The 12,878-nt window shown below is 39.8% G+C and overlaps 1 protein-coding gene across 1 annotated transcript in view; it reads left to right on the forward strand.

The window, feature by feature from the left end:
- The first annotated feature begins 2,694 nt into the window (after nt 1–2,694).
- The window catches only part of SDHAF3 (succinate dehydrogenase complex assembly factor 3), an 87,145-nt gene continuing 76,961 nt past the window's right edge, over nt 2,695–12,878 (forward strand). The window contains exon 1 of the mRNA XM_061413512.1: nt 2,695–2,958. Within this exon, the coding sequence (XP_061269496.1) occupies nt 2,785–2,958 (174 nt within the window). The 5' untranslated portion in view covers nt 2,695–2,784. The remainder of the gene's footprint in view (nt 2,959–12,878) is intronic.

The raw sequence follows: 12,878 nt of genomic DNA on the forward strand, positions 1-12,878 counted from the left end.
TTTCCCCCCACTCTTGCCCCTTCATCACCAGCAGGTCATTTAAGTCACTGACACACACAGAGTCACAAAATCCCTGCCCTCCTGGAATTTGTAATCTAGTGGGGGCAAGGGGGAGGGCAGGCAATAAACAAACAAGTAAAATATGTAAGTGTTATAGAGAAAAATAGGGCTTCCCTGGTGGCTCAGTGGTAAGAATCTGCCTGCAATGCAGGAGACTGGGGTTCGATCCCTGGGTTGGGAAGATCCCCTGGAGGGGAGGGCATGGCAACCCGATCCAGTATCCTTGCCTGGAGAATCCCCAGGACAGAGGAATCTGATGGGCTACAGTCACTGAAGTGACTTAGCAGCAGCAGCAGCATAAAGAAAAATAAAGCCAAGAGGGACTTAGAGACTTTTTTGCATGATGTGGTAGCAATATTAAATATGGTTGCCAGGGAGGGTCTCATCAGAACCAGACCTGAAGTAATGAGCTTGTTAGCGGAAGACTATAGAGACCATTTCTCCTGTGGACCTCACGTCTTGGTAGGGACACAAAGAAGAATCTAAGGTCTTACCTGTTGCAAGGAAGTTTATTAACCATAAGGAAAGAAAGACCAGGTGGCAAAGAGTTGGATACGACTGAGCAACTTGAGCACACCCAAAGGAGAGAACAACTCAAGAGAGAAGGGGCCACACCAAGGGAGGCAAATGGCCCCAGAGGTCTGGAGTCCAGTTTTTAAGGCAGAGTCATTTGCATAATCCAGAAGGGGTCATTGATTGACAGCCTTGATTGACAACTGCAGGTTATATAAAAAGATGTGCTAGCTACCATGCACATCCCATAAAGGTCATAATTAGATGTATGAATTCATGGACTACTTATGAGCAGTAAAAGAGTCCAGTGGCCGCCAAAGGTTACTTTAGTACAGGATAGTGTGAGGTGAGCGCATGTGCCAGAGCAGGGAAAGTCCTGGCAGTCTCTGGTGAGTTTTTTTTTTCCCCCCACTGGGCCCCTTATGTGGCAAGAGTGGTAAAGAACCTGCCTGCCCATGCAGGAGAGGTAAGAGACACAGGTTCAATCCCTGGGTGGGGAAGATCCCCTGAAGGAGGGCATGGCAACCCACTCCAGTATTCTTGCCTGGAGAATCCCATGGACAAAGGAGCCTGGTATGCTACAGTTCATGGGGTCACAAAGAATGGGACACGACTGAAAGCTACTTAGGATGCATGGACTATTTTTGGAGTCCTGGTGGGGGCCTAGAAGGGGCCAGGCTGGTAAATGGCTTGGTGAGATTAGGCGGCTGCTGCTGCTGTGAAGTCGCTTCAGTTGTGTCCGACTCTGTGTGACCTCATAGACTCATTGGAATTGACTCATTGGAAAAGACCCTGATGCTGGGAAAGATTGAAAGCAGGAGGAGAAGGGGACGACAGAGGATGAGATAGTTGGATGGCATCACGGACTTGATGGACATGAGTTTGAGCAAGCTCCAGGAGTTGGTCATGGACAGGGAAGCCTGGAATGCTGCAGTCCATGGGGTCACAAAGAGTCAGAATGACTGAGCAACTGAACTGAACTGACTGAGGACCAAAGTTGATCATGGCAGAAGCAGAAACACAAAAAGTTACTACCACATCCAATAAACAGACGATAGTGGTGGAGGGACTAGTGAGAAGTGATCAAATTCTGCATACATTTTGTTGGGGGAGCCATCAGAGTTTGTTGAAGGACCAAACGTGATGGGACAGAAAGAACGAGGCCAAGTTGCTGCCAGCTTACATTGGTCACACTCTATAGCCTTTGTAAAAGGTGAAGATTTGTGTACCTCCCGATTCTACATTTTCCTCTCAGACTATTTAATCATAATCTCCAGTATCATGGCCTTGGAAACAATACATTTAAAAGGTTCCCTAATGATTCTTCTTCAGCCAACCCGACTTCAGCTAAGGGTTGCTACCTGCTGGCTCAGGTCTCACTTGAGTTACAGGAAAGAATCCACTTCTTTGGGGCACAAATTAGGAGCACAACACTGCAAGGTACGTAGGTGGTTGGGCTTGTGGATGAAGAGATTCATCTCATTGCTTGAAGGCAGGAACACTCTGCTGCTAAGTCGCTTCAGTCGTCTCCGACTCTGTGCGACCCCGTAGACGGCAGCCCACCAAACTCCGCAGTCCCTGGGATTCTCCAGGCAAGAACACTGGAGTGGGTTGCCATTTCCTTCTCCACTGCATGAAAGTGAAAAGTGGAAGTGAAGTCGCTCAGTCGTGTCCGACCCTTAGCGACACCATGGACTGCAACCTAGCAGGCAACTCCGTCCATGGGATTTTCCAGGCAAGAGTACTGGAATGGGGTGCCATTGCCTTCTCCGGAGGAACACTCTAAGACATCTTAAATGGCTTGAATTAAGGCATGGGAGGCTTCCTGGAGGAGCCCGATTTTGACGACGGCTTTTAGAGAAAGGGGTAAGATTAATGGACAAGATGATGGGGTGTAAATGAGGGGTGACAAGAGGTCCAGGTCAGACTCTTGGTGGAGGACCCCCCTCGGCCCAGGACTCAGTCCTTGAGTGGTAGCATCCCAAGCTCTCCACGAAAGCCACGCCCCTTTGGAAGGAGGACGGGCCCGTATCCCGCCTGCTGCTCCCGCTCGTGTTTCAGGAAGGTCCTCATATTAGAACGGACCAAACCGGATGAAGGTCGCGTGCCCTCTTCCGCTTGTGTTCGGGTTACTTATATCCGGCTTGGAAAGAGAGGCAAGCGGGCGCTGACCTTCTGCGCAGGCGCGGCCTGGGGTCCACGCGCGGCATTATGTCTGCTCTGCACGTCTCGCGTGTCCGGGCCTTGTATCGGCGCATTTTGCTGCTGCACCGGGTTCTGCCCCCAGACCTCAAAGACCTTGGCGACCGGTACGTGAAGGACGAATTTAGGAGACACAAGACCGCTGGTTCTAAAGAGGCCGAACGATTCCTGCAGGAATGGGAGGCAAGTAACTCTGGTTTTCATCGCCCCAGACCTTTGGGGTCCCTCGGAGATGTCCCGGTTTGTAGTTAGGAGAGACCGCCTGACCTGGCTGGTTTCCCGGGCCCCACACAAGCTCGGACGGAGCGGCAGCCTGTTCCGTTTGAATTGAACAGCGCAGAGCCGTTTAAACAATACCTCTCAAAGTTACATCCCAAGCCGGTCTCTGTCCCACGGGTCCTCGCTGCAGCACATCTCATACACCAGCGCTTCAAATTCAGTTGACTTTTGCCTGGCGCTGGAGGAGTGAGGATGGAGGTTACAAAATTGACTAAGTCACCTGGTCAAGTTTTTAAAGAGCTTCCCGTTTGGCAGCTTTTTGTCCCCTCCAGTGCCTTGCACTTAGCAAGCGCCTGTTGATAATAGTTTTCTCCTTACTGGTTTTCAGAATTTTAGAGGCTTGTTTCTATAATCACCATTTTTAAATCCCAGTGCTCTTTGTTGGGTCTTAATATTCTCATTTTATATCATGACTGATAACAGAAATGGGAAAAGCCTGGGGTTTATTACAAGCGGTGGGCAAAAATGCTGGTCAGAGTTAAGTTAGGTGAAAGTTGGTTTCTTCGTAATCATCTACTTCGTTTCACGTAGTCACGTTACTTTTTAATTTGTATCATTGCACTAGATCTTAAGCAGGCAGAGGCATTGGCTCCTTTGATTTCCCTTCCTTTTTCTGAGTGAAGTCAGAAGATATTCAGAGTACATATTTTTAAATAACTTTATTTATTTTTTTGCCATGCTGGGTCTTGGCTGCTGCGCGAGTGTTTCTGTAGTTGCGGCCAGCGAGAGCTACTCTCTGGTTGCAGTGCGTGGGCTTGATTGCCGTGGCTTCTCTCGTTGCGGAGCTCGGGCTCTAGGCACGCGGGCTTGGTAGTTGCCCGCAGGTGGGCTCAGTAGTTCCGGCTCCTGGGCTCTAGAGCACAGGCTCAGTAGTTGTGGCCCACGGGCTTAGATGCTCCCTGGCATGTGGGATCTTACCCAATCAGAGATTGAACCGTGCCTCCTGTATTAGCTGGCGGATTCTTTACCACTCAGCCACCAGGGAAGCCCCCAGAATAGAGTATTTCGTGGGGTTAGGAGCCATGCAGGATTACCCCCAGATATGCTTTGCAAATAGCAAGAAAGGAATGGAATTGACTATTAAAGGGACAGGTATTTGAAAGCACGTAGTAGTGCTTGTTGGTTGAAGAACCTAGTTAAGCAATTTCTTACCCTAAAAAGTTGATGAGTACAGAAACTACTGAAGGCTGTTTTTAGAAAAAAAAAAATGCCAAAAGAGTGAACATTAGGGTGAACACAGAACTTTTTAACTGAGTCGCAGGATTTTTTATTGTACAAGCCTCATTGACGCTTTCAAAAGGGACATTTAGGACGAGGGTGAAATGTAGAATTTGCCTAAAAATTATATGTATTAGATGCAATAAGGTCGCCTAGAGCCAGGGAAGTTGAATCTTTTTAAATGCAGACTGCTTTCTTTTAATATGGTAACTTGATCTTGAAGTCAGAAGAACTGGATTCAAATTAAAGTACTGGCATTTATAAATGTTATATCGCTTTTCCTAATTTTATTATCTCATCTGCAGAATAATAACAGTAATTACAATATGCACCTCTAAATTAGGGCCTCCCAAGTGGCTCAGTGGTTAAACAAACAAACAAACAAACAAACAAAAACCCACCTGCCAGTGCAGGCAATGCATGAGAGATGAACTGGATACCTGGGTGGGGAGGATCCCCTAGAGGAGGAAATAGCAGCCCACTCCAGTATTCTTGCCTGGAGAACGCCGTGGACAGAGGAGCCTGGGGGGCTACAGTACATTGTGTTGTAAAGACTGGGACCCGACTGAGCACACACACACACAGCTCTAAATTAGTGTATGTAAATATAAGTGACATCTTTTAAGCCAGATCAGTTTGTGGCAGGAGCAGGAGTTTAGCTTTATATTGGGAAGAAATAAGGGCATTTTGGGAGGTCCTAAAACTGGGAAACTTTTTAGGGAAAGAATAGGAACCCAGAATACCAGTAGGCTGAAAGTTGCTCAGAAGTGTCCGACTCTTTGCGACCCCATGAACTATACAGTCCGTGGAATTCTCCAGGCCAGTGCACTGGAGTAGATAGCCTTTCCCTTCTCCAGCAGATCTTCCCAACCCAGGGATCAAACCAGGGTCTCCTGCATTGCAGGTGTATGTTTTTTTGTTTTGTTTTAACCAACTGAACTATCAGGGAAGCCCGATAATAGGCTAGAGACAGTAATAAGAATATACATTAAAAAAAAAACTAGAGTAAAAAAAAAACACTGTTGATCAACCCATTAGAATTGGTGTCAGGAATTCAGCTTAAAAAAAAAAAATTATTCCAGTGCTGTGTGGCTTGGTCTCTGGGATTCTTTCACACACTTCTAAAATTAGTTGTGAACTTGAATTTGTTTTACTTTAAAGAGTAAAGTTGTGTGTGGATACTACTGGAGAAGAGAAAGGGGAAGGATCAGGAATGCTAGGGGGCTCAGTATTGGGAGGAGGGTTCTCTATTCCCTTCTCTGATCCCAGAAAACTGTTACAAATCTTAGAGCGAGTTCAACTGGGCAAATTTCTCTTCACGGACCATTTGAGGGATGGTAAAAGGAAAGTATTTCATTTTATCTTAAGGATAGTGAACTAATGTTAATTTCTTACGATAAAAGAAAAAAAAGTTAAGTTCAGGAAAATATGTTGGGATTCTATGGAGAATGATAACTGGTTAGTAAAATACCCATTGTAATCTTACTCCTAAGTCTTTTAAGAGACAACTCTATAAAGAGTGGAATTGGGGTTGGGTGGATCGGGTGGGGTTCTTACTTATTATAGAAGTTTAAAAATTCTAATTATGCTCAGTTTTGAAGAATAGCTGATTTAGGTAATACTTCACATTTTTCTTTCTGTGCTGACCCAGTTGCAGAGAGAACAACTTTTTACCATTTATTTTCTTGGAAATCAGAATAAGCACTGAAAATTAAATAGCAAGTATGACACGTTTGTGTTAGAATGTGAGACGTTTCTCAGAAACAACTTTGAAAAATATATTTAATTTTTCATTTTTTGGGCCCCACTTACTGCTTTCTTGCCTGGTTTCAGTTGTTTTCCTTAAGTAGCTGCTTTGTTCTGTGTCTCTGGGCAAGGCTGATAGTGAAAGTTTCTGAAAAAAGCAAAAATTCTTCAACATTCTTTAGTTATTGATCACTTATTGCGAGGCAGAGTGCTAGCATTGTGGGACACAAAAATGAATAATATATGTATTTCACATATATGGTGTCCAAGTTTCAAGTTAGTAAACATTTATAGTATGGAAGGATGTCTGTTAAAATGCTGTGGGACCAAAGAAGGAATGGAAGTCGAGGCCACGTGTGGTGTATGAGAGGACATTTGGGCAAATCAGAGTTGCCTTGTCAAGAAAAAGACCCTGGTAAAGTGGAAATAAAGCATATGCAGAGGTATTGAGGTAAGAAACAGTAAAAGTTTTTCCAGGATCTGCAGTGACCAGAATTTAGTGTATTATATGGGAGATTAGAAAGAGATTAAAGATAAAGAGGTGACAAGAAACAGGATATTCTTCTAAGGATTTTAGGTCTTTATTTTGAGTCATTGAAAGATTTTAAGCAGTGGTGATGAAAATGATTCAAATTATATTCTAGAAAGATCATTTCAACATGAGTAGAAAGGAATGATTGAAGAATTAAGCCAGATTGAAGGCAGGGAGAGCTTTTAGGAGAGATGTAGTAATCCCAAATATGAGTTGGAAAAAAGTTCACCTGAGTTTTTCTGTAAGATTTAAAAAAAAAGGTTTTACAGAACTTTATATATATATATATAAAAACCCTAATATATATAACATGTATTAATGTAACTATAAACTATTCATTTATATTTTATATAGATAATATGTTATATAAATATACAACATATTTATAAACATCTGATATATATTAATAAATATAAATATTAATATAATATATTCAAATATATTTTATATGTGATGTATAAATATTTTATATTGATAAAATAATACAAATATTAATATATTAATTTATGTGTATAATTTGTATATATATAAATATATATGTTTATGTATATAAGATATATATAAAATGTAACCAACAGCCCTAATATATTTATGTAATTGAACCAAGACAGAGCTGTTGAGCATGGAGAGTATGGATTTTTGTGTTACTCTTTTTACAGTAGACTAGAACTTGAGTTGGTGACCAATACAAGATTAGTTAGAGGGGAGGAAATAGAATGGATAACTCTTAAGTTTTGGAATATGATACCAATAACCAGAATAGGTGTGTGTGTGTGTGTACAGAGGGAACAGTGGCAGATGAGTTCATTATCGTTCATTTTTGTGTTAAAAATTCTGATGGGACAGTCAAGTGACAATGTTCTGAAATACATATTCCTCTGATACTCAGGTGACAGATTGTGACTGGAGATAGGGAGTTAAAATTTATTACTTGTAGTCGGTCGGTAGGCCAAAGATGTGAATGGAAGTGCCCAGGCTGGAAGGTGGTCAAAGATAGACCACTAACCTGGAAGAGAATGAAGGTGGTAGTGTAGTGCTGGAACGCTCTCTCCTTTCCTTTTCCTGTGTTCTGTTGTTCCTAGCTACTTCTGCAAAGCAACGTACTCTTTCCTTTCCTGATGATGTTTAAGTCTTTAGGCTTGTATGATAGTCCTTATTATACTACTTGCTTTTTTTATTTTGTTGTACTCATTTTTGAGACAAGAAAATGCTTCAGATTCATGTAATTGTCCATTTGTAACTCCTATGAGATATCTTTTTCTTATTTATAACTTTGATTATCAGATTTAGCAGTGTATGATGAAGTTGCATGTCATCTATGTTCAGAGTTTCCTTAACTTCATATAATTAGGGTTAGGTGGGTATTTTGCAGTTTTTATAATTGTACACCTCTCTTACCTAATTTGAAGACCTCATTGTTTTTTTGCTTTTGGACATCCTGATTTGTACTTTGTACTTTAGTTTGTGGGAGAAAGGGAATGAATCACCTCTGTTGATGGATTATACATGTGGGGGATCATCTACCAAGTGTGAGGGAGTCATCTGGGAGCCTCTTGGTCGCACCGTTTGCTGTGCGTGTTCCTCTGTTTTTGTGATGGTTTACTGGGTGATGATGGTTGATTGGATGGTGATGTGTTACACATGTATTTTCTACAGTAAGCTTTACCATTTAAAAAATTTTAGCTGGGCTGTGGTCCTTAACTATGGTTGAAAAAGGGTTGCTGCTGCTGCTGCTAAGTCGCTTCAGTCGTGTCCGACTCTGTGCGACCCCATGGACGGCAGCCCACTAGGATCCTCTGTCCCTGGGATTCTCCAGGCAAGAACACTGGAGTGGGCTGCCATTGCCCAGTCGTGCCCGACTCTTAGCAACCCCATGGACTGCAGCCCACCAGGCTCCTCCGTCCATGGGACTTTCCAAGCAAGAGTACCGGAGTGGGGTGCCATTGCCGTATCCAGAAAAAGGGTTAAAGGAAAGGATTTGAAACAGTATATCCTTGGAATATAAAATGTTGCTGTTTTAAATTTCTGAACCATTTGAAAGTTTTTAAGATACTGTTTGTTTAGAGAAATACTTTTAATTGGTGTCATGAGATGTGTTAGAACAGTGCTTATCTTTGAAGTAGCTAAAGATGTTTTTAAAAAATAATAGTTTGATCAACATTGCATATATTTTCGACTTTATACTATGTTACTGGAACATAGGGGTATGTCTTTTTATTTAAATGATTTTAAATGTATTTGAATTTATAGATTTAAAATAATGATAATAGCATGATAATATGCTAGTGGTTATGGTTCTAAAACAAGACTGTATGTGTTTGTAGAGGTGTGTGTATCTGTATAGCACACAGAGTTAAGAATTTGAAAGTTTTGCATTGAATTTAAAGATTTTGTATGCATAGTATTAATCTTACTGGTTTACTTATTTTATGACATAATTATGTGTTACAGTTGCTTAATAAGAGCAAATGTCTGAAATTTTACATAGGGAGAGTATTAGAATTGATTGAAAGAACTTCAGTAAACTTTTTTTTCAGTTAATGCACTTCAGCTTTTTTGAAAAACCAAAGTATGTATGCATGTGGTTAAAAAAACTAAGTTGTGTAGAAGGGCTTATAATAAGGGCCAATATTCTTTTTTATTCCTTAATTTCTCTCCTGGGGACAGTTTTTATTTTACTTTGGTGTCTTTTTTTCAGTTTTCCAATATCTTGTGAACTTTGGTTATCTGTCTAAATTTATAAGTAAAGCAATAATAAACTAAGAACTCTGCATATAGTGAGGTGTGTGGATTAGAAAGTTAGCATTTATTTGTTTATTTTTAGAGAATTACTTTTTTTTTCTTTCTAATTTTATTTTATTTTTAAACTTTACATAATTGTATTAGTTTTGCCAAATATCAAAATGAATCCGACACAGGTATACATGTGTTCCCCATCCCGAACCCTCCTCCCTTCTGCCTCCGCATACCATCCCTCTGGGTCGTCCCAGTGCACTAGCCCCAAGCATCCAGTATCGTGCATTGAACCTGGACTGGCAACTCGTTTCTTACATGATATTTTACATGTTTCAATGTCATTCTCCCAAATCTTCCCACCCTCTCCCTCTCCCACAGAGTCCATAAGACTGTTCTATACATCAGTGTCTCTTTTGCTGTCTCGTACGAGAATTACTTTTTGAATTAGAGTCTCAGTTAGTCTCCCTTGCATTTGCTTCCGCCTCCCCCTCCTCCTTACCTCCCTGGTGTGCGCGTTCAGTTGATTCTAGCAGTTTGGCTTTGTCCTCAGATCTTTTCTGTTTTGAAGCTGTGACTGCTTTTATCGAGGCTATTTTATTCATTACACTCCTCCACCTGCTTTCCATCTTGAGAAATTTATTGAACTCTGTCTTCTAATGGCTCCTTTCCTTAATTATTATGGATTGCTCCTTTAAAAGTGTCTTTATTATCAGATCACTGGAATTTTGGAAGGGTGAAGAAGTAGGAAATAAGTTGCTGTGATTTCTCTAGTCTGCTGTCTCGAACTGGGGCTCCTTAGATTTTTCGTTTTAAAGCTGAAGAAACTAAGGCTTGTAGAAGTGAAATGCCTTGTGTGGTGTAACACAAGTAGTTGCAGTGAAAACCTTGTGCTCTTACCTCATGATCATCAGTTATTTTTGAAATGTTTCCCCAAAACGATTCAACTTTTGTTTAATATAGAATGATTACATATTTTTTTCTTACTACAGTTTATTTGTATATTTGGTTTGTTTTCCATTTTGGATATTTTTCTTAAGGGACAGGGAAATTTTTTAAAGTCATATTCCTATCAAATACACCTCTAGCTTAATAGGGAAATGTTTAGGTGTTGTTTAGGTAATTTAATGTTTATTAACCCAAGATGCTAATTGGGACACATTTCTCTCTCAAAGATTGTTTTCGTTAACGAAATGAGAATGGAAGTTACTGCAGTGTCAGACAAATGTGTCCTGTGTGATTATTGGGAATTTTCTTTGGACCTTATTTTTGTCTTTGTAGGGGAAGTAATATTTTACCCTTGAGATTAAGGATGGACTGAGTTCTCTTTTACCTAAGATATGGTTATATTAGGAGATGAGTTAAAACTGTATCAAATGGCTTAACCTACTTTACACTTTTCATTGGCACCACTGATTTTTCTCTTTAATCTTCTCTTTTAGTTTCAGGGCTTTGTATTACTATAGTGATAGAGTGGATAATAAAAACAAAATATATTTTATTTGTCTTTGTAATAGTTACCATTAACATAAAATTAATAATTCCTGAATTAAAAATAATAGAAAGGCAAATGAAATACATTTGGGATTAATGTGGTAGATGATTGATAGCATTAGTATAAGAAGAGCTTGGATTAGGAAAACACTGGTAGCTTTAATAAAGGAATGGGCAAAAGGGACTCTAATGGTCGTTCTGATTTATATACAAATTTAACTGCTGTGCTTAATGTATATGATAATAGTGAAAACTTTAAAGCAGTGTGGATATCCAGTGATGGGAGAAGAATGAAATTATAACATAGCCATATGATGGATGGGTTAGTATGGAGCTCTTAGTAATGGTGCTGCAGAAAAATTAATGCTGTAGAAAACTGCTCATGATACAATTAAACATAAACAGTGTTTATCTTTGGGTGATAAGATTAAGGATAATTATTATTTTCTTCCTTGTATCTCAAAATTCCAGATCATGTGCTACTTTAGTAATTATAGGAAAGCCAGTAAATGTGATTTTTTAAAAAAATGCAGTTGAATATGCTCAGTATTTCTGTTTCTGATTATATCACAAAGCATAGGCAATCTCATTGAGTGAGTCAACCAGCACATTATAAATATATTTTGTAATTTTACCCTTTAAATTATTTAGGGTAAACTTAGACTTCTTCATGTTTAATGAATCTCAGTGATATTTTTTATGATTTCTTGCTGAGCTTTGTAAAATTAAAACAATCTAAATGTGTGGACTTTTAGTATTATAAATAACCACTGAAATAAGACAAGAGAAGAAATAAAAGGCATCCAGATTGAAAAGAAAAAAATAAAACTGCCTTTATTTACAGGTGATAAGATTATGTAGACAATTTGATGTAATCTACAAAGAATCTTCTGGAATTTAGTAAGTCAGTTTAGCAATGTTGTATGATACATGACTAATATGTAAGAATTAACTGTACTTTTTTATACTAGCAGTGAAAACTTGGAAAATAAAGTTTTAAAATACCATTTGCCATAAAAAACTATGAAATATGAAGGGAAACTTCAGATAAAGGATGTACAAACCTGTACACTGAAAACTATAAACTCTTGCTGGAAAAGAATAAATATGTGTGGATTAAAAATGAAACTTTAGTTGTTACTCTTTTTTCCCTAACCACTAGAAGATATATTAAGAATTTAGAACCTTTAGAGCTGTAAATTGAGATTAGAAAAGAATCAGCAGGACTATCCACCTGGTATAGTTTTAAGTCTTTTTAAGCAAGGTGAAGAATCTTCTCATGTTAATTTCTTAGAGATCATGTTTAAATAGTGATAATTCTCCAATAATTTAATTTGATCAAAATTGTTACTTAACTTAGAAATCCATTTTAATTTTTTACCTTTTCTTTTTCTAACTATTGTAGAAGGTTGCATGAAGGCTGACAGTGAATTATAACTGGCAGAGGAGATTGCTTAACTGTTAGTTTGTCTTCTGGCAGGTCAGACAGAGGATGGAAGGTGGCTTGGAAGACAGTAGGCTTAGGATGAAGATTCTAGACAGATTTGTGCCACCTGGGCTTGTCACCATAAGCCCTGGTAATTGTTTTTGTAGATTTGGAATTGGACTTTTATCAGTATACCTAGAGATGATAACATATTCACACTAACTTCAGTTCAGTCGCTCATTCGTGTCTGACTCTTTGTTACCCCATGGACTGCAGCATGTCCGGCCTCCCTGTCCATCACCAACTCCCAGAGTTTACTCAAACTCATGTCAGTCGAGTCGGTGAGGCCATCCAACCATCTCATCCTCTGTCAACCCCTTCTCCTCTTGCCTTCAATCTTTCCCAGGATCAGGGTCTTTTCCAATGAATCAGTTTTTCGCATTAGGTGGCCAAAGTATTGGAGTTTCAGCTTCAGCATCAGTCCTTCCAAAGAATATTCAGGACTGATTTCCTTTAGGATGGACTGGTTGGATCTTCTTGCAGTCCAAGGGACTCTCAAGAGTCTTCTCGAACACCACAGTTCAAAAGCATCAATTCTTCGGCACTCAGCTTTCTTTACAGTCCAACTCTCACATCCTTACATGACTACTGGAAAAACCATAGCTTTGACTAGAC

The sequence above is a fragment of the Bos javanicus genome, chromosome 4 (genome assembly GCF_032452875.1).
Source record: "Bos javanicus breed banteng chromosome 4, ARS-OSU_banteng_1.0, whole genome shotgun sequence".
Taxonomy (NCBI): domain Eukaryota; kingdom Metazoa; phylum Chordata; class Mammalia; order Artiodactyla; family Bovidae; genus Bos; species Bos javanicus.